Here is a 22,898-nt window from a genome sequence, read left to right on the forward strand (position 1 = left end):
CCTTGTCCCTGTGGGGAGGCCCAACCGATTAGTTTATTTCTGCAATGTTGGTCGGCTACAGGTACCCGACCAACATTGCAGAAATAAATACATTAACCGGGTTGTGGCAGCAGTGGCGTCACCAGGAATCAAATTTAGGAGGGGCATAGAGGGGGCCAAAGGCAAAAGTAGGGGCCATGGTCAACATAGATACAGAATATGTAAAGAATATTTGCTTGGCAACACTGGTCAAAACTATTATCAGCATAGTGAAGTACCTGATCACAAGTGCCGTGTAAGTGGTTTCCAGTGGAATTGAAATATAGTTTGGGAAAGAAGTAATGAATGTGTATTACAGAGATAAGCTGCCATATGTATTGGGCACACTGCACAGGCAGCACCAATCATGCTTTGTACAGGACAATGCTGGCCTAAATTGGGAACAGCCAACATAGACATGTTGCTACAGAGGCATATTTTGGGCACAACAAGCATGTCAATGTGTTCCATCAGTGACAGTGCTGTCTTACACTATGGACAGAGTCATCATTAAAATGTGTTGTGTTCTACAATGTTCTTGTCTGCTGTTGGTGACATGGAATGTATATGTTCCCCGTTTAGAACTGATTGTAAAGCTTTTTGGTCACTTTTCCTGCTGTAAAATGCACCACTTTAGCCCCATATTTGGAAAAAAATCTTGGGTGGGGGTGACCCCCCAAACCCTATCTAGATCATTATAGCTCCCTTGCTACGCTCGGTCACCCCCACCATTTCAGAAAAATATCAACAGATACACACTGGAACAAATCACAAGAAACTAACCTTTGATCACTGCCCCTGGCAGCAAAAGCTACCTTTGGGACTGCACGTCTGTCACTGCATGTGATGCTAATGTGTCAAAGGTCACGCACCATCGCTTTTTAATGTGCTGCTTTGGGTGAGGTTGTTGACTTTTGGCTTGCCGGCCCACCAGGTGACTAAAAGTTAATGCTTCGGCCCCACATTCAAAAAGGTTGGACAAGCCTGCTCTAAAGCAAACCTTCCTATAGATTCCATTCATCATGCAAAGGAATCATTGCTATAGATCCTGAAAACTGAGGGCATACTCCAAAGGAAGTCTTAGGATTATATACTCAAGGTGTGTGGTTTATTACAATTAAGTTTCTGCAACTAACAAATCAGGGCATGCTCTGTATTTTCAGTGATGCCAACATCCATCACCTTTAGCAAGAATGGTTCCGCTTTTCCTTCTTTCCCAACATCCATCAGCTTTAGCAAGAATGGCTGTGCATTTCCGTCTCCCAACATCCATCACCTTTAGCAAGAATGCCTCAGCTTTTCCCTCTTTCCCAACATCCATCACCTTCAGCAAGAATGGATCCCCTTTTCCCTCTTCCCCAACATTCATCATCTTTAGCCAGTGCGATTCTTCTATTCCTTCTCCACCAGCATCCATCACCCTTAGCAAGAACGGTTCCCTTTTTTCCCTATTTCCCAACATCCATCACCCATAGCAAGAACAGATAAGCTTTTCGCTCTTTCCTAAAATCCATCACCTTTAGCAAGAATTGTTCCCCTTTTCCCTCGTTCCCAACATCCAGCACCTTTAGCAAGAACAATTCCACTTTTCCCTCTTTACTAACATCCATCACCTTAAGCAAGTGCGATTCTGCTTTTCTCTCTCTTCAACGTACATCACCTTTAGCAAGACCGCTTCCACTTTCCCTTCTCTGCCAACCTACATCACCTTTACCACGAACGATTCCACTTTTCCCTCTCTGCCTACAACCATCACCGTAAGCAAGAATGATTCCGCTTTTCCCTCTTTCCCAATGTCCATCACCTTCAGCAAGAATGATTCTGCTTTCCCTCTCTGCCCACATCCATCACCTTTAGCAAGAATGGCTCTGCGTTTCCCTCTTTCCCAACATCCATCACCTTTAGCAAGAATGGCTCTGCGTTTCCCTCTTTCCCAACATCCATCACCTTTAGCAAGAATGCCTCGGCTTTTCCCTCTTTCCCAACATCCATCACCTTTAGCCAGTACAGTTCCACTTTTCCTTCTCTGCCAACACCCATCACATATAGCAAAAACCACTCTGCATTTCTCTCCCTCCCAACAATGCAGGCAATTCTTGCAGATCCTACCCTGGGGAAAGCAGGTCCATCTCTCAGAAGTGCCCCTTGCCCTACATTTCCGTCTCTCATGGCAGGGCCCTTGCCTCTCTACGCAATGGTCACTCTGCCTGAATACTGCCTGAAGCCGGGGTGGGGGAGGGTAAAGGAATTTAGGGAGGATGGTTGAAGAGGAGGATTGGTGGTGCAGGGACGGGCACTAGTGGTGAAGGGATGCGGTCTGGTGGTGGAGGGAGGAATGCACAGTGGAAGGGGCGGTGGGAGCTACACCGCAGGCAGCAGGGATGTCAACTGCACGCATGGTGCCAGATTCCTAAGCATCCCCTCTCTCTTTCAGATGGAAACGCACCTGAAGATGATGAAGATGAGCCTCATGATATGGACTCAGAACCAGGCTGCTTATTTAACCACGAGTCTCTGGCTCATGGGGACAATACTAGCCTCAATTGTTTGGACTGGTAAGTGGTCTCTCATCTCTGGCTGGGAAAATATTCAGGTACTCCGGATGCATCTCCATTCTGGTTCAGGTCATTGAAAGAGACCCTTCCGGCGATTCCAGCCTCATAGACATACCATGACTGTTAGAACTCATTGTACATCTGCACTGAACACTGTATCACCAGTCTGGCTGTGTATGCTTCTACCTAGAAATATGCCTCCAAGCATTCTGATTAGATGCGAATGTCACCCTCACCCACCCTGTACTTGTACTTGCACCTCACATTCGCTCCCTCACTTCCCATTTCAACCCCATTTCATCTTCATTATCCTTCTTGTATTTATTTTATCCCACTCTTCGGGGAATTTGACTTAATGTCTGTATCCACCTCTTGAAGGAGTATGTATTCATACCTATTTCTGTCCCTCAAAGAAAATGGGCTCATTCCTGTGGCCCCCTTTCAGGCAATACAGCTTCATTCCTGCATTCTCTCTATCAGGAAATGTCTCCTCCTTTTTCCTGTATCTGCCTCTTTGGGAATTAAACCTTGAGTTATGTATCTCCCTCTTCATGAAATATGTCTTGGTTCTTGTATCCACTCGTTTGAGCGAATACGTCTTGATACCAGTATCCTCCTCTTCAGACACTACCACAATTTGTGTACACTCCGTCTACACTCCTCTAGACCATTCCCTTTTCTGTATGGCATGGATCAGGGATGAGTTTTGTTTATGGTATGCCCCTCTTCAGGGCATATGTCTTGATGTCTGTATCCCCCTTTCCACATACTATTGCCTTTATTCCTGTATCCACTTCTTCAGTGAATATGTCTTCATGTTTTATCCCCATCTTCATGGAATATGCCTTCTTTCTCATGTCCCCATCTTTAGGGGAATTGGATTGATTCCGCTATCCCCCTTTTCAGGAAATGTTCTTGGAAATATGAATTTCTGTATCCCTCTCCTACATTTAAATTCCTATATCTCCTCTTCAGGGAACATGTATTGATCCCTGTATCCCCCTCTTCGGGGAATAAGTCTTAATTCCTGTGTCATTTTTTTCAGGGAATATATCTTAACTCCTATATAGCCCCTCTTCAGGGAAACATCTTGATTCCCATATGAACTCTCCTGTTCTCCTCTCTTCAGGAAATATGTCTTGATTCCTGTATCCAACTCTTCAGGGAATAGGTCTTGATCCATGAATCTCTCTCTCCAGAGTCTTTTCCTTTAGTTCTATAATCTCTCTACAGGGACTAAACCCTTGTTTCTGTAAATTCATCTCAATGGAATATGCATTCATTCCTCTATCCCCCTCTTCAGGGAATATGTGTTGATTCTCGCATCCCCACCCCTGGTCATTTTACTTGTGTCCTGATGTTGCCATCTCTTTAGTGGCCCTGTATTTCCACCTCTTCCATATCCTCGTTTCTTTTCTACCCTCCCGGAGAGTTCTTTGCCCCACAACTTAACATTTGAATTCCCTTAATTGTCCTAGGCATTTTCACAAAGCAAATTTCGTCCTTTCACGCAGGCATTCTTTTTCTGAAAAGTCTGCTCAGGGCACCTTTCTTTTAGTGGTTCTCTTCTGCCTGCGCATGTGTTCAGTCATGCCACTAGGTGAAGCAGCAACGCTGATGGCTGGAAAGGTTCATCTTAACCTCAGGAATTGCTCTGGGCAACCCTCCAGACCATCGTTCTTCAACCTGCTAAGTCATTACAGAAAGTGGAAAGACCATATGCAAATCAGGCTTAGCCCCACCCCCAAGGAGCAGTCCAGCCCAAACTGCTTAGCCACGCCTCTTCTGCACAAGACCACAAGCAACCCCAGACATGTTTCTTTTGTTTGTGTTACCAAAGTGGTCATGCTTGAGAATTCCAACCGAGTAGTATTATTCGAATAATGTTACTCAGGGAATGTAAGTTACTGCCTGCTCCTCTCTGTGTGCTATGGGTGCTATGTTACACGAAACTCACGCAGTGCAATGTTTTCTGCTCTTTTACCTGCAGCACCTGCAACAAAGGAGCCATAAACTGTGTCCGAAACTTCAAATGCCCAGGTAAGTGACTGTTGCTTGATGCCACCCCTGGCATCTTGGAGGAGCCAGGTGCCAGCCTGGACTGGCATGTAGAGGCTGGCAATGACATATATATAAGGGGATGGCCGCACTTGCTGAGTACATGATCTTTCCTGAGGTTGAGGTATAGAGGGAGCTATCGCTGGGCCCAAGCAGCTACACAGAGAAGCCATGGAAAGGCCTGTGTTGTTTAGCATTGTACTATCCGGAAGCTTCTCTGTTGATTCAAGGAAGTTGCCGATGGGCTATGCCCACCTGCCATGAGAGACAGTTTGATCGACAAATGCGACGAATCAGCTCTTGTTTCCTGACGCAAGGTGCAAGTGGAATTGATAAAGCTGGGTTTTTGGCCATTTTGAAAAAAAAAGTCACCCAGGGGCCTCAATTCCTGTTGAAGGGCAGCCTCAATTTCAGATAATAGCTCAGGGTGAAGCATGCACCTGCAGGCCAAACATCTGTCATAGCCCAAAGCCCACAAGGATAGGTAGACCATGGAGGGGTTGCGCTTGTGAACATCTTCATCCGCACCTTTCCCCTAAGAACTGAAGCATTGTTGTTATGGGTTGACATGGTGATCGGCCCGTACGCTTCCCAGCTCAGACAGCTGGGCTTAATACAGAATACGTTTAAAGCAGCCCTTTTCTCAGACTGGGTTCTAGACGCCATGCTGCCTGCACCGCCATTTTCTCCCCTTGCTCTCGATGGCTACGCTGACAACACTGATGTCTTTTCATTTAGGCCTCTGCTCCGTGAGTGGCTTTCAGATGATCCGCACCTTTGATGGGAGCTTGTACACCAGTCCTGGAGGCTGCAGTTACATCCTGGTCAAGACAGACGACTTCTCCGTCTACCTCAACAACAAGCAGTGCAAAGAGGTTGGTGGAGAGAACAAAGGGGCGGGGGATGAGAAAGAGAGAAACAAAGGAGGGACTTCCGAGGAAGACAGAAGGATTGAAACAAAGAGAACAAAAGCAAGAGGGATAATACTTAATAATATAGAGAGCATTAACGAAGGCATAGAGCGAAAGGAAGAAGGAAAGTCAGGTATGGATTAGATACTGGTTGTGATGTAAAGAGTCATGCCTGACGGCTGTCATAGTTTGAGATGATTGGAGCCTCCAATTTTGCATTTTAATAACACATGTTGGAAGATTTGCAGGTGAGTTTGGGCTAGGGCACTAGCTAGTGGCCCCCTAGCCAGGCCCTCCTCCTCTAGCACTCATTTATCTGCATGTATGACTTTTGTCATTAAAAAATACACCAAGACACCTGGATGGAACGAAGGGACACGATCAGGGTATTGTAGCCATTCTTCCAGGGTGACACGTATTGCCACTCCTGGTGATCACCTGACAGCCGTCTCAAAATCTATGGAAGATGTTGACTGCGCGTGAGTGGCACAGTGGACGTCGGTGGGCCCTGAAGAAGGCAACACAAATCCCCAAAAGGCGGCCGGTGGATGCTTCTCCAGCAGCTCCATAGACCTCTACTGGGCATCTCACACTGAGAGCTATGCCTCATTTAGGAAACCCCAAAAGGTAGTAGCCAGGAATATTCAAGCACTACAACACATTGAAAGCTAATGCATTTTCAGGGCAGGTGCCCCAAATCTAACATTAATCTGTAGGATATTTTTTTTTAAATAAGATCAATTGTAACTCGTAATTTCACTACCATTAAATCAGAGGGCCGGGCAACTGGTACATATTGCTAGGATGGCTGTAGGACATCGGGAGGGCACGAGATAGGACTTGAGTGAGTCCAGCAAACCATTGCTTTTTTGTATGGTGGGGGGGGTGGTCTGTGATCAGGGGGAGCACCAGGAATGTTTAGGACTGGTGGAGGGCAATGTACCCTTTCGATAGAAAGGCAAGAGAACAGCAGGTGCCAGAATAACTACCATTTGCACTGATGCAAAACATTTATCAGTTGGAATTAGCACTTGTTTTGCTGCTCATGCAATGCATGGAACATACAGGTGTTGCCGCACTCTATATAACCTAAAATGTTTGCACTAGGTAAAAATGTCATCTTGCGTTTCCTGTGCAAAATAAAATGTAATGCTTTTATCACATTTCTTTTTATGTTACTGGGCAAACATAGTACAAACAACAGTCAGTCGACTTCACTTTTTTCCTAATGAAAATATCTTAAGATAATACAGATTCAGACGAAACCTGTTTGCTCCATTTCGTAGGCATCACAACTGGTGCTAAATTAATTTGGCCCATTTCTTTACAGCAGGGCACAATTCAGATAATGTGGTCCATGATGAAACATGCCGGGGGCCACCATAGTATAGAATCTTGTGCAATTTTGCACTGCAGTAGCACAAGGACAAAACATTACCCTACTGCAATAAAAGTATTGCTTCAAAACATTTTTGCACCATGGCAACATTTGTCCTACTGCTAATACCATTCCCTACCACCAGTATGGTAATCGTTTCGCTGGTGCAAAAATACATTGAAAGAACTTATATTTGACCTAGGGTCATTTTTGCCCTAGTACTGAGACGGTGCAAAATTGCACTTGCAGGATTGCAAAGTTTCTGCAAGGCAGTTCCTGGGGTCCTCCCACGCCGAAGCTACAACTGTCGGACCTATTTGGTTTCCTGTCCCCACCTAAAACATGCTTGCAGCCCTGATACACCAATGCAACACCTATCTGAGGCCAGATTATGTCATTTTTGCAGAAGTGCCAAAAAAGGTGAACAGGTGCATTTCGCACCGGGCCCTGATTATCAAAGAGTGTGGATGCGCAACATGGGAGTGCGCATGTGTCTGCAGTAGAGGCAGTGGTCAAAGTGGGCGGGAGCGGTTGGGGGCGGCGTTCCTCTACTTTTTTAAATTAAGTCTGACTGTTCCTATACTTTTAACTTTAAAAGAAACCTTTTCGGAATGCCTTAGTTTTAAAATAAAAGCGTAGAAAGAAGTGGAAACTTGCACTTCAGTAAATGTTCCCTTAAACAGCTGGGGCTAGATTACCGAAACTTTGCATGGTTGCAAGTGCAAAGTTTGCACGGTATTAGCACTAGGGCAACGTTTGCCCTATCTTAAAAAACACTGGCACATATTAATAAACGATTGCACCATGCCAAGTGCAGTTTAGCATGGTATAAGCACCAGTGCAAAAATTGCTATAGTGCAACAACGATACATTTTCAATGCATTTTTTTCACCAGGGCAAAGTTTGCTCTAGTGCTAGTACCATTCCGTATTAGCACCAGGGCAAACTTTGCCCTGTTCCAATAATGCATTGAAAATGTATCTTTTTTGCCTAAGGGCATTTTTTGCCCTGGTGCTGATACCATGCCAAACTGCACTTGTCATGGTGCAATTATTTTCTAATGTGTCCCATTGTTTTTAAAAATAGGGCAAATTTTGCCGTAGTGCTAATACCGTGCAACTTTGCACTTGCACTGGTGCAAACCTTCCATAATCTGGCCCCAGGTGTGTTGGTTTGGGATTTGGACGGTGCGTGGGAGGGGCCGCAGGGTTAGGGTTTGTGGGGAGAAGGGGCAGCTCAGCAGGGCACGTAGTTCCACTACTTCGACCAATGAGTAAAGGAGCATTAGTATTGTATTATAGTAGCTTTTTTTGGGAGGTTTGTAGCACAATGACTGCACATGTTGAAAGATGAGCGTTGCCATGCGCGTGATCGCTAATGACAGGTGCGCGGCTTTCTGCCGCACGGACCGCGGGCAAAACTGTGTTTGCTGTTATGCCGGCAGCAATTTACTGGGCTTACAACAAAGAGAACCTAATTTTGGACATGGCTGTGAAATACTTTTTACAATGTGAGCACTGACCCATCGCACTCTCCTTTACGAGCAGAGTCCTGAATATGAACTATTGAATACTAGTTCAGTTCCGTGAGACATCACCTATTGTAGAGTTCCACAGGTGTCATTTCCTGATGTCCACGATGAAGGGGACAGAGCAGGCCATGTCCTGGAGGCCAGCGCAATGGGCCTGACCCTTTTTTTCTTCTTGCAGAATGAGGAAGCAGTCTGCATTGACTCAGTAGAGGTCCACCTGGCTTCCTTCGTGAACGTGAAACTTCTGTCAGACGGCAGCATACAGACCGACGATGGAGTCCCCGCCCTTCCATACCACATCAATGGTAAGCGCCGCAGGCGGCATATAGCAAAGCGATCGCTGGCACCTACCAGTGACATGGACAGTGCATCAGCAGAACTCAAAGTGGCATCCCAGATTTCCTGCCATTGCCACCACTGTGCCACCGAGAAATGCGGCAGAACTGGCTTCTGCATCATTGTGTAGTCACAACATCAGACCTTTAAAGAGTATTTCAGCTGGAAATGCTGACGTGCACTTCTTAAGTGACTATATATGTGAGATTCACATATATTTGTGTGACATATGTCTTATTTGTTACAGATATGCCATTTCTTGACAAATATATTATCTAAAGCCTATATCATACACATGTTGCACTTGTATGGGTTTGTAGCCCATATGTATCAGGCATGTGATATTTAGATTCACATATCTGCGCTACCACTATCTTTGTATTTGCATGTATCTGTATTGCTGCAAAAGGGTTTGACGGGTTTTGACAGTGACAAAATGAGACAATAAAATGGCAGCTGTCTGCAGAGGCCAAATACAGGAGCGCAGGGGGGAGACCAGAGTGTTTGCCCTACTAGGCCTTTTCATGCTTTCCTACAACATCGAAGGCTTTGTTGTAGCTTTTAATGCCCTTGTCATGCCTCGCTGGGCCATGTCATGCCTCGCTGGGCCATGTCATGCCTCGCTGGGCCATGTCATGCCTCGCTGGGCCATGTCATGCCTCGCTGGGCCATGTCATGCCTCGCTGCGCCATGTCATGCCTCGCTGCGCCATGTCATGCCTCGCTGCGCCATGTCATGCCTCGCTAGGTGTCGCTTGATTTTGCCACCTCCTTCGCCTGCTCTCCATTCCACTGTCTATCTAACACTATGCTGCTCCCACCTGTTGCACTATGATGCTGCCCGCTGGGATCTCCTGCCATGCACCCCAAGATAATTGTCCTTCCCTGAGGTTTTGCTGTCTAGTGTCCTACTGTGATTGCAACACCTGGTGTCCAATTCACTTAGTGGCCTACCTTGATTTGGCTCCCCAGTGTCCAGGGTCATTCAGGTGACTTTCTCCTTGGTCTCTCACCTTGGAATCATTTCATGCAGGGTTCTTCCCACAGAGCACACCAAGATCCTGCCCTCCCTGGAATCCCAACTCTGAAATCTCTGCAGGATCTATTCTCACCCACCGCCTACTTGGTGCCCACTGCTGCATGCTCCCTGTGGCTGCCACTCCTCCCTGTGTCCCCCCACTCTCATAAAGGACCAGACGCTGCCCACTGTCCGAGGTACCAGTTCAGTGCAGGGTGCCTTGGGACATCGCCCCATAAAACCTCACCCAAAAAGCACCACTACTAAGATGCCATCCATCATGGCCATATAGGATGGATGCTCCAAGTTGCCCACCAGGCCTGCCACTAACCTTTCTGTCGTAGCCTGATCCTCCACTCCCAAACACTAGACACATACCAATTAAGCCACTGGCCATGGCAAGTGAATAACCCTCCCAATGGACAAAGAACACCACACATGTACAATCAATGTACATGTCACAGCGCCGGACAATGCATCCTAGTGCCAGGGGGCATCCAAGGGTCCCCACTGGACACAAATTCCTCTATGCTCTTGATACAGGACACCAAGAAATTGATACACACACACAGCCAATGGTACCACCAATCTCAACACAGCAACACAAGAGTAGAGCTGTTTTGAATGTTCCCTCTCTTGCTATTGACCTATCCCATTGCCCCTGCTCTTTCCGATCCACCAGAGCACCTAGAGACCAGCAGAGACCAGCAGCATGCAGCATAAATCCCAGTGACTAACATTGCACCACATCACATAACATGTGTGCAACTTATAGGTGCTCAGTATTTCCCTGACATAAATGCAGGGCTTTGCTCCAAGCAGAATGACAGGAACATATGCCACAGATGTAGATTTCCTGCCACCCAGCAGCCCTCACAGTGGTGGTAGGAATTCCACAGCCTTGCCCATGACAGGTTTTGTGGAATTTTGTAAACCTTGCAAACCTTTCACCTGTGACACTTTAACAAGCCAGTGAAATACTAATGGACCTTTAAAGTGGTGATACAAAATCCTCCCGCCGAAGTTCTTGTCTTTTGGCACAACACAAATAAATGCAAAAAATGCATAAGCAGAGCGACATCGCACAAGAGCTCTGATTTGTAAAATGTGTGCAAATGCAATTGCAGTTTTTTCGGTTATCCGACCCAAAAATGTTCAATTAGAGCAGCAGTGACAATAGAAAGCAAGTATGCTAGCAAGGTAAGTCTGCGAGTCTCAGATACAGCAGTAATAACAGAAAGCAAGTATGCTAGCGAGGCAATTCTACGAGTCTCAGATACAGCAGTAATAACAGAAAGCAAGTATGCTAGCGAGGCAATTCTACGAGTCTCAGATACAGCAGTAATAACAGAAAGCAAGTATGCTAGCGAGGCAATTCTACGAGTCTCAGATACAGCAGTATTAACAGAAAGCAAGTATGCTAGCGAGGCAATTCTACGAGTCTCAGATACAGCAGTAATAACAGAAAGCAAGTATGCTAGCGAGGCAATTCTACGAGTCTCAGATACAGCAGTAATAACAGAAAGCAAGTATGCTAGCGAGGCAATTCTACGAGTCTCAGATACAGCAGTAATAACAGAAAGCAAGTATGCTAGCGAGGCAATTCTACGAGTCTCAGATACAGCAGTATTAACAGAAAGCAAGTATGCTAGCGAGGCAATTCTACGAGTCTCAGATACAGCAGTATTAACAGAAAGCAAGTATGCTAGCGAGGCAATTCTACGAGTCTCAGATACAGCAGTAATAACAGAAAGCAAGTATGCTAGCGAGGCAATTCTACGAGTCTCAGATACAGCAGTAATAACAGAAAGCAAGTATGCTAGCGAGGCAATTCTACGGTACCTCTGCTAGCGAGGCAATTCTACGAGTCTCAGATACAGCAGTAATAGCAGAAAGTAAGTATGCTAGCGAGGCAATTCTACGAGTCTCAGATACAGCAGTAATAACAGAAAGTAAGTATGCTAGCGAGGCAATTCTACGAGTCTCAGATACAGCAGTAGTAACAGAAAGGAAAGTACGTCTACTAGCGAGGCAATTCTATGAGTCTCAGATACAGCAGTAATAAAAGAAAGCAAGTATGCTAGCGAGGCAATTCCAACAGTCTCATATATAGCAGTAATTATAGAAAGAAGTATGCTAGCCAGGCCATTCTAGGCATCGCACATACAGCAGTATTAAAATAAAGCAAGTACACTAGCAGGGTAATTCTATGAGTGCCCCACAGGGCAGTGATAATAGAAAGCAAGCATGGTAGTGAGGTAATTCAAGGATTCGCAAATACAGCAGTGATAATAGAAAACATGTAGGCAAGTGGGCTAATTCTAAGAGTGTCACATACAGCAGTGATAGGAGAAAGCAAGAATGGAAGTAAGGTAATGTTAGGATTCTCACATACAGCAGTGATAATAGAAAGCAGGCATAGTAGAAAGGTAATTCTAGGAGTCTTATGTACAGCAGTGATAACAGAAAGCAAGTATGGAAGGAAGGTAATTCTAGGAGTCTAACGTAGAGGGGGCAAGATCATGTAGAGATTCCTCAATGAGGAGTCGGAATTTGAAGAGAGCAATATGTAAGAGGATTCAATTCAGCACTACAGCTAAGTCTATGCCTAGTCTAGAATACAGAATGAAAACCCTTCTTGATATATCTTTATGTCCAGTTCATGCGTTCTGGATGACTACCCCTGTATAACACCCCTCTCTTGGAATCCCCCTGACCCCACTGAGCCAAGAAGTAGTTCTGTTTTGCAAGTTTAAAAGGTTTATTTGATAATTTAAAATAGATATATATATCACGCTTTATAATAATTAATAATTGAATAGCACACTTAATCGGATATGATAAAGATCAACAACGTAGAATCTGGCACTAGCACACTTCTTATAATCACTAATGAGTTGACATGAAATGGATAAGGTAGCACACTGGTAAATAGGAACAAAAGAAGAAGGTGGTACAAAATGCTTTATAGAGTTCAAATGGATGCAAGGTTGAATGAATGAAATGCAGTATAGAAATACTCAATATGATTTCAACAAAACAATGTAATCACTTTTCTCTGGCTATTCACTCCCCCCCTTGATGCAAGGCAAGGAAATGGAAGGAAACACACAGTTCTCAGAAATGCAATCAAATGTGATTCAGTTCACCCCGGCAAGCTTAGACAGAAGTTTAAAACACAGGCAAATGCTTTGATATGTGCTAGCAATGGATGAGAAATATGCTGGAAATGTTTTTAATTCCCTTTCAGAGGTTCAGGGTGAGTGGTATCTAGTTAATATTAGTCCAGGCTCACACTGGCAATGATGCAAGGATAGTTAGCAGGTTAAACGAATTTCTGGCAAATGGAAGGCAAGCAGCAGCAGTTTTTACATGTGAAGAAATTGCAAATCGCGGTAAAATTCGCGGATGCGTGTTCCGCGATTGCGGTAAAACTATAAGGGGTAGGAATGCGGTTCTAGGTTCATAGGAAAGCCACGATTCTAAGCTTTCAGATAAAAGTTATTGCAAGTCTCTAGCACAAACGGTCGCGGAGATATGAGCGATTTAATGAAGGTCGTTTTTCAGATTTGAAATTTTAAAGTTCAAAAAGACAAGTGCAGCTTGCGACTAGAAAATGACAAGTGACAGCTTTACAAATGACAGGTGACAGTTAGGAGGCAGTTCTACTTAGATTAAATAGATTGAATTATATTATTTTAACTAAGAGATTGGTTCTGCACAGTTTTCTAGGTACTCACACTATATTCTTGAGTGAAATGGGCCTCGCCACGGATCTGGTCAGGGTTTTAAACTGGACTCTGGTCTGGTCTGGTCTGGCCTCTGCACTTCACAGTGATCTGGGTCAGCTCTCTCTGCTGGTCTGGGTCTCTCTCTTTCTGGATCTCTGGTCTCTAGTTCTGGATAGATTGAAGTCTCTAGTTTGGCTCTCTGGAGGTTTGATGGAGGTAAAGTCTGGATTTTTCCGGCAGAGCGTCCCGCTGCAGATGGATTTGGAAGGTCTCTATCTGTCCTGTCTGTCTGCTTTTATGTGTTTAGAATGTGGGTGTGTTCCAGCATCACTGACCCTACCTCTCTCTCAGCTTCTAATTGGTCAAACTTCCATTTCTTATTTGATTGGGGAATGAACTGTGAGTCAGAGGGATGTCATTTTATGGCTTGCAGATAGGACACTCCTCTGTCAGATTGCACACATTCTATATTTGATAATAAAAGACATATTTCAGAGTTACACAGTTGTTTGAAATTACATATACATGGTGTGGCTGAATTTAGCCATGTCTCTGTCCAAATCTGCTGTTTCTAAGAGCTTGCATTCAGAAATGGCAGATATTTCACTTTTTAACTGATTTTTCAATTTCTGACATTGGCCCAACTTTACATACATGTGTGCAGGGAGTATGGACATTAACTGAAGAAGTTTCAGATTTTTAACATGCATACAGTTAGAGTAATATCCATTTTTCCGCTAAAACCCCCCTGAACATGCCACTGGGTCGAAAAACCTCTTAAAATGTGGGCAGAAAAATCACAAGAATTATGGTATCATTTATAAAATTTTCACATGTCCGCTCTATGAGTTATTCATCTTTTTAAAGTTATGTTCTGGCTCCAAAGGGGTGTGGTTTCCCAGGTCACATGGTATAGAAACCAGTCTTTCCAGTTTCTGCCAAGCCAGCTTGCTCTCACAGGCAGTGCTCCTCCCAGCTCCTGCCAAGAGGAAGCTACATTTTACGACTGCGGTAATAAAAACCTTTGCCTGAGTGAAGAGGGCTTTGTTCACTCTCTTGCAGAGCACAGGTAATTCAATTATCAGATAGATGGCATATCCTTAGTGTGGGCAGCAAAAGGAAGGTTGGCCTGGGAACACAGTGGTGACTCAAATTTCACTCCTGATGGGGGTAGTTGCCAGGCAGAATCAAGTTCCTTAAGCCAGACTTTCAGCTACTGTCATGTTATTTGTTGCTTTTTAAATTAACTTGCAATTTTACACATGCAGCTAGAATGCTGATTCTAAGTGCAAAACTATGACATTTAAACAGTTACAAAGGCATGTGACACCAAACATAGGTCACTTATTTAATCTAAAAATTTTCGATTTTAGTGTCTTTAAATCCAGTGCAACTTAAACTGCTGACTCCATAGCTCAGCCAGTTTTGTTATAAGCATTGTTCTGGGCTCTTCATTTCCCAGATTTTGTAGGCACACAAAACTCCATTCTACCAAATGTCTGCTGGTGTTCAGTGAATATTTTGCACATATTGCAATGTTTGAAATAGGCACTTTGGCTTGCCTTCAGAGAAACACAGGGTGGTTTTAAACTGCCGGCTTTTGGATAGTGGTGAGTACTGGTACTGCACCCATTTTTGGGATTTAAGAAAATGAATTCCCCACAATTCTAGGTTGCATTTGGCAATCAGCATTGCCATTCCCAATGGTTTCAGACTACTGTGCGGGTAGTCCAATGGTGGTTTTAGGCAGTGTCCTTCTGTGCCCATAACATCGGCAAAAATGGGTGGCAGCCTATTCTTCATGCATTTCCCTGCGCATTTTCTGGGAAGCTCTGGCCATCATGATGTTTTCCATGTCAGTACTGCACAGTTTTGAGGTACGGCTCGGATGCATGGGTAAATACATCCCACAAGCCCCCCTCTTGCGATGGCCATTCTATTTCACGAATGGGACTCGCAAGACCTGGGATGTTTCCTCATCTTCTTCCAATAGATGGCACAGTTCAGCATCTTTTCCTCCATCCGGTACTGATCGATCGGTTCTCCTCGCCGGTCCTGATGGGAATATTGGGCGGTCCACTGGGCCCATTGGATCTTCGTTCCTGGTCTCCGGATCGCCCTCCTTGGCCCGTCTTCAGATTTTCTTTCTCCTAGGACGACAAAGGAAGAGCGGCAATACCTATTCATAGACGTTTTTCCACCACCGTTGAGATAGTGGGGCAGCATATGCATTTCATCATCACGAAACATTACATTCTTATTTTGAAAAAAAAAACAGTATAACTAAGAGACAGTTTCATGCAAATCACAATATTTTAGAGACTAGATGTGGTATGTTTTATGATTGGAACTGAATTAGTCTGAGACAGTACCCGCTAGGATTCCAGAGGATTCCTCCAGTTGTTGCAGAGTGTGCCTGGGATGGCAACATTTCAACTGGTTTATGTGGACCCACTTGTCTTCCCCCGCTGCCAAAGGACCTTTGGGGATGTGGATTTTGTAGGCCACAGGGGAGATTTTGTCTATGATCTCGAATGGTCCCTTCCATGTAGGCAAAAATTTGCGCTGCTTGGCCTGGTTCCTTTGGAAGTTGTATAGATAGACCCGGTCTCCCACCTGATCTTCCTTCCTGGAAGTTTTCAGGTCATAGTGGGTCTTCATGCTATCAGCTGATCTTTCTAGATTCCGCTGAGCATAAGCAAAAGCATGTTGAAGGTGTTTCCTTAAATTCTCCACATACTCATGAGTAGTGGAGGCATTTATCAGTGTCTGCTCTTGGGTCCTGTAGAGCAAATGCTGAGGAAGCACCATCTTGCGCCCAGTCATCAACTCAAATGGTGACATTTTGGTTGCAGATGAAGGGGTAGATCTGATGGCCATTAGGACCAGAGGTAATCGGATATCCCAACTTGGCCCAGAATCTGCCACAAACTTCTTTAATATGCTCACAATTGTCCGGTTATATCTCTCTACTGCCCCAGAAGAAGCTGGCCGATAAGCAATATGCAACTTCCTTTTGACCCCCAGTATCTCCCACATCTTTGTCATTACTTCACTGGTGAAGTGGCTACCTCTCTCTGACTCAATCCTTTGAGGTAGACCAAAACGGGAAAAGATGTGGTTAATCATCAAGGCAGCTGCAGTTTCTGCCTTGCAATTTGGGGCTGGGAGACATTCCACCCACTTGGTAAACAAGCATGTGACGGTCAACATGTACTTATTCCCCCTAGCCGAGCGAACCACGGGGCCTACAAAGTCGATTTGTAAATCTGACCATGGCATTGTCATTCCCCTCTTTTGTAAAGGCGCCCGGTGTGTGAGGGATGTCGGCTGAAATTGTGCACACACAAGACAACCCTTCAAATATTGGTTGAGGTCCTGGCCCATGTGTGGCCAGTATGCAACCTCTCTTAAGATTTCCAGTGTTGTGTGAAACCCCCTATGACCGGCGGTGGCCGCATCATGGGCGTGACTTAACATCAGGCTTCGGAATGAGGTAGGAACCACCCACTGATCGTGGCCAGCTTTGGATTTCCTTACCAACAAACCGTCTTGGATCCGGAACATTTTTGGACATTTCATCAACACTCTTAGGTCCTCTTTCCCAATGTAATCGGTATCCGTCAGGGGAAAGTTCTCAGGGTCCTCAAGGTGCTGGTAAAATTTACCAATAATTGGATCCCCCTTCTGAGCAGTAATCAAATCAGCATCAGGGGTCTCCTTACTCCATTGTGCAATTGAAAGGTCGTTGTGAGCATTTGTCTGGGACCTAGTGATGGCAGTGACCTGGATTTCCCCCAACAGGGACTCAATCTCAATTAGATCCCCTTGGATGGCTCCGGTTTTGGCCAGCTGATCAGCTAAGTCGTTTCCAGTTTTGTCTGGTCCCTCTACTTTGGAATGACCCTTGATCTTTTTCCAATAGATGGTCATCTCATTCGATGTGACCAGATCATCAATGTTTTGGATCAACTTCCCATGTTTCAAGGGTTTGTTGTTAGCACATAACATGCCTCTGGTTTTCCAATTAACCAGGTGCTCCACGAACCCGTTCCGTACATAATCCGAATCTGTGATTATGACCAGTTCGTGGAGTTGATGCTGGACAGCAGTGAGGATGGCCTGATGCACAGCCATCAATTCTGCCACCTGACTACTTCGGGGACCAATTTTGTATCCAGCGGAGGGTTCTGGGGACTCATTCACCCATGCATTCCCTACGCCGGCCACCAGTTCTTTCTCCCCGTGGTTGTCAACATGGTAAGAGCATCCATCCACATAGACAGTGGGCATTCCCTCACACTTGTCTTCTTCAAAGACCTTGTGTGGGGAATTAAGGTATGCCTCCATGTTGTCCTTGATTTTTAGACTTTCGTCCTCGAGACAGTTTTCTCTGGCACAATCATGCAAGTCAGCCAGACCTTGCGCGAGGGGACTCTTCTTGTTTTGGCCATATCTGACCTCCACAGGAAAGCCTTGCATTGACAGAATCCAGGAAGTAATTCGGGAATTACTCACATTTCCGGCCCGGATTCTGTCACTTTGGAGATACTGCAGAGGCTGGTGTGGAGTCTCCACTATAATGTGTTCCCCCTGGATAAACGGGCGGTAATTCTTCAATGCCCACACCGTTGCCAGGAGTGCCTTCTCACAATCGTTGAATTTTTCCTCCACAGAGGATAAAGTTTTGCTCGCATAGGAGATTACTTTATTGACCTTGTCATGCTTTTGATATAATACTGCCGTCAAGCACGTACTAGAGAACCCGGTCTCCAGGAAGAACTCCTTGTTTCTGACTGGGTAAGCTAGGCAAGGCGCTTGTGAGAGGCTTCTTTTGAGTTGTTTTACTGCCTCGGCTTGTTCTGGACCCCATTCCCACTTGACCCCCCCCTTCAGGAGATGAATCAGGGGTCTGGTGATCTCTGCGTAGCCCTCAATGAACTTTCTGCTGTAATTAGTCAGTCCAAGGAGGCTCCTTAGTTCCCGCAGAGTTGTGGGGTCTTTCAGTTTCTGAAGTGCTTCCACTTTCTTTTCTTGGGGACAGAGGCCCTGAGGAGTAATCTCATGCCCCAAGAAATTAACACGGGTTCTACACCACTGTGCTTTCTGAAAGGAAAGTTTTGCTCCGGCGGCCCTCAACTGCATCAGAACATAACAGATCTCCGCTATGTGTTCCTCCACAGATGAACTTTTGATGAGGACATCATCTACATAAGCCAGGTTACCCCTTGCACCCAGGTCGGGCATGGCCTTATGTAGGAAAATGTTAAATTCATTGCCGGAGTTGAGGTATCCGAAGGGAGTCCGGGTCCATGTGTACTGCTGGCCCCCAAAGGTAAAAGCCAGCTTGTATTGGTCCTCCCTACTGACAGGCACAGTCCAGTATCCATTGGTCAGGTCTATTGCAGTGAATACCTGTGACCCCTGGATCTGGGCCAGCCCTTGGTCAATGTAGGGCAGAGGCCATCGGGAAGTATGGACCCGTTTGTTGAGCTCCCTAAGGTCGGCGCAGAGTCTCCACTGGCCGTTTGGCTTTAATATCCCCAGCACCGGATTATTGAAGGTGCTGTGGACTGGACGGATTATTCCCCGGGACTCAAGGTTCTTAATTATTTCAGTAAGGGACTCCATTGATGCGAGAGGCAAGCGATATTGCTTCACAAACACAGGAGTCATGCCAGGGTCCGTGGGGATTGTTGTTGTGTGGATGTCAGTGCGACCACAGTCATATGAGTCTACCGCAAAGAGATCTTGGAAATCCAAGAAAACTTGTTTCAACTTTTGCTTTTGTTCCAGAGTCACACAGGCATCAGCTAGGTTGACTCTCTCTTCCACCATCTGCCTGAAGCCTGGAAAGACTTCTGGTTTGGCTATTTCAGCGGCCTCCTCCAGCTGGGTGGAGAAGTCCCTGGTCAGAGTGCTGATTTGGACTGGAGGCTTTAGGTGGGAAAGGCAGCCCTCATGGACCTGGAAAATCACCTCATCCCTCCTGAAATCACACGTCACATCTTCCTTACCATAAGGGCAGGAAGTGTACACCAGGAAGTTCCCCCCATGCCGGGTAAAAATCCTGTCTGGTGTTGTATTGTCCTCACTGTCACTGTCAAAACAGTCCTTGGGGATTGGACCTAACAGTTCATTTAATAAGTCGATGGAAAAATGTCGGTCATCAACCGCCATTCCAATAATGGTGCCTGCGGCTAGAGTAATACTCTTTAAGTCGCTGTTATCCACCTCTATTGGAATGGTGTCATGTTCTATGTTGACTAATGGAGTTGGGTTTACCCCCAACCCTTGCTGTTGGAAAGAAGCATTTAGATGTATGTAAGCATCAGGGTTTTTCAACTCTTGTCCCCTTTTAACTTTCACTTCCAGGGAGAATTGTCGGGTCCTTTCTGGGATGGTGACTTCCTCTTTAACCTGAATTTCAACTGCATAAGGTAGCAATTGAGCTGACCTAAATGCTTTTTCTGGATCATCAAAGCCCATGGGATTATCCGCTAATCGGGACCAAGCTTTGAAGTTTATTAGGTCCAAACTAATGGCAAAGCGATTGAGAATGTCACTGCCTAAGTAAAAGGCGGCAGTGACGTCTCGCACGACCCAACAATTATGGACTATGCTCTTGTTGCCAATGGAGATTTTGAGCATACACCTGCTTGGCAGGAGATGTTTTGAATTGGGTGCTTCCAGGTCCATTTCCCATTTGTCTATCAGTTTGAAGGTGGGAATGGCTGGATCTTTTGGAAGTTGGCGAAACATGGCTTCGCTGATGAAGCTCTTACCGTTGTTCACACACACTCGAGCGAGAACAGAGTCCTTCCCATCATTTAACTGAACAGGGATGAACAACTGCTCTCCAATTTGCTGAATATCAGCCAGGCTTTGAGCTGATTTCACATCTTTCTGGACTATAGGAGTGGGAGTTTCAGATTGTGGATTGGTAAAGAATTTCAGAGTGTTTCCTTCCAGCGTGGAATACCACCTTAAACTGGAAGGAAGGTTGATTTTCAGAAACAGAGAGGACCCTCCACCACCAGTCTCTTGTCCTACTGCTATTAGTGTCACGTCTGGAATTTGGCTATTCTGGAAGTGAAATTCTACTTGGTCAGATTTTTGTTCAACCATGTGGCATGTGCCGTTTAAACTAACATGGTTGACACTCTGTTTTAATTTTATTGGTCGGCTAGTCTGGGTCCAGAGGACCTTGTTTACACAATCTATTAGGGGTGACAACCTTCTCAGGAGGTCATTCCCTAGTAAACAAGGGGTGCCCTCTGGGGTCACAACTATGACCGGGTGTTTCAACTTATGTCGCCCAATTTTAATGTCCAAATCTGCAGTCCCCTCAACGGGAATTTCCTTCCCGTCAAAGTTCTGGAGTTGTCCAGGAAGTGAGGTGAGAGGAATTTGGTAATTCTCTCCCCTTCCTGCATTCAGTTCATCAAAGGCCCTTCTGGACAGAAGGGTAGCTTGAGATCCAGTGTCCACCAGTGCCGAGATTGTACCCTGCCCCTGTACTTGTACCGGGGCATAATATCTTCCCTCCTTCTCCTCAAGGGGGCACAGATAATGTACATTTTTGGACAACTGGTGGGCTAACTTTCTGGTTTTGGACATTGCTAGCGAAGAGATTTGGGCAGAATTCTGTGGAGAGCCTTGGGAATCTGAAAGAAAAAGTTGGCAACTGGAGATCAGAGCCATTGTGGGTTCCCCTGGTTCCGGTTCTGGGCCGCCCCCCCCTTTTTGGAGGCAGTCCCCAGTATGGGTTTGAACCCGGGGATTTTCTTGCTGTTGGTTCTGGGATGAGATGGTGGGCGGCGGTAGCTCAGTCTCCACATCTCCCCAGTCTGGATTTTCATCCCTAAGGACCCATTTTTCTTTGGGAGGAGTTCCCCCCTCTCTGAAGGAGAAGATCCTTTTCCCAGGATCCTCTGAGGATCCCTCTCCCTCAAATTGGAAGATCTGTACCTCCTCCTCAAACTGAGTCTGTTTGGGTCTTTTGTTTCTCCTACCCCCCCTCTGCTCCTTAGGAGGCAGACTTTCAGGGGCAAGAGATTTTGTTTCCGGTTCCTGGGTTTCCAGGGGCTGTTTACAAGTGAGGAAGGAAGCTTCCTCCAAGGCTTTACACCCCCCTTCCCTTTGTGCCTCCTCCCTGGGAACCGGTGAGTTATCGGGGTGCTGCCCCCGTCATTGTTCTGGAGCACCAGGTCCAGAGTTGGGTGCGTTCTGCGCCGGCACGCCCATCTGAGGGTTCTGCTGAGCCCTCAGTATGTGACCCAGATCCCGCGCCATGTTTTGAACCTGGCGCTCTAACTGGGAAACCCGCTCAGGCTGATACGGGGCCCTGTTTTCTCCCCTGGGCTGATCCCGGGAAGGGTAGCTGTCCCTCCTCTGGTAGTACCCCTGGTTGGGAAGATTTGGGTACCCCTCCACCCTTGGCCTCCCCTCTCCCGGATTCAGTGGTCTGGGCTCAGGGAATTGGGGAAAGAAGGATGGATGGTTTTGGGGCTGAAAGTCGGGTGGATATCTGGGGAAAAAGTTCTGCCCAGGGTTTGGTAAATTTCTGCCCTCCTGTGGGAAGTTTGGAGGGAAGTTCCCTGGGTTAGGTGCTTGGCTGGATCCCCCCCCTTGGGCTGGAGGAGTCCACACATAACCCAGGATGGGTCGATTTCCCTTGTAACGGGGACTTACATAATCAGGAGAGCGAGGGACCCCATTTGTGGGGCTGCCTCCTTGGCTCCCTGTCTGTGACTGGCCCGAAGACCTTCTGGGCCTAGCATTATTAGGTGCAGGTAGGTTTTTAGGCCCCCCCATCTCCAAATCCAAAACGGGGGTGACCTTTACCTCTGCCATCTTGGCAGCAGCAGGGGTGCTGTTGGCTTTGGGGTTTTTCTGGGCATTACTTTTGCTATCTACCGGTTTCTGCACCTCATAGATCCGGGTAGCCTGTTCAATGACCCAGTCTAAAGATCTTTTCTCGTGAAAATCCCTCACGAGCTGGGTCATGATATATTTGGGCAAGGCATGGAAAAACGTATTTATAAATTCCCTGCTATCCGTGCGCACCCTTCTTGTGGTCTGTGCAAAAGCACGCTTTAACTCCTGCACAAATTCTTGTGGGGCCTGATCCTCCCCACATTGCAAATTGTAGGCCGCCTTGCGAGCCTCTTGAGGATTTCTGTGAACAGAAAAATGTTTCAAGATGGCCGCCTTATAGGTGGACCATCTTAAATGATTTTGGTCCTCCAGCCCCGCAAAGAAACTGGAGTATTCCGGGGAGAAGGTCCACTTTACATATTGAATACAGCTTTGGCTGTTCTTCAAATGGAAAGTCTCCATCATTTGTTCAAACAACTCTAA

The 22,898-nt window shown here is 46.0% G+C and overlaps 1 protein-coding gene across 2 annotated transcripts in view; it reads left to right on the forward strand.

Annotated features, from left to right (window-relative positions):
* LOC138453396 (otogelin-like protein) overlaps positions 1 to 22,898 on the forward strand; it is a 132,997-nt gene that overhangs the window by 41,940 nt on the left and 68,159 nt on the right. For both annotated transcript variants that reach the window (XM_069606197.1, XM_069606206.1), the window contains 4 exons: positions 2,453 to 2,573; positions 4,564 to 4,613; positions 5,370 to 5,506; positions 8,630 to 8,756. In XM_069606197.1, the coding sequence (XP_069462298.1) occupies positions 2,453 to 2,573; positions 4,564 to 4,613; positions 5,370 to 5,506; positions 8,630 to 8,756 (435 nt within the window). The remainder of the gene's footprint in view (positions 1 to 2,452; positions 2,574 to 4,563; positions 4,614 to 5,369; positions 5,507 to 8,629; positions 8,757 to 22,898) is intronic.

The sequence above is a fragment of the Ambystoma mexicanum genome, chromosome 1p, assembly GCF_040938575.1.
Source record: "Ambystoma mexicanum isolate Mex_15411 chromosome 1p, UKY_AmexF1_1, whole genome shotgun sequence".
In the NCBI taxonomy this organism is placed as follows: domain Eukaryota; kingdom Metazoa; phylum Chordata; class Amphibia; order Caudata; family Ambystomatidae; genus Ambystoma; species Ambystoma mexicanum.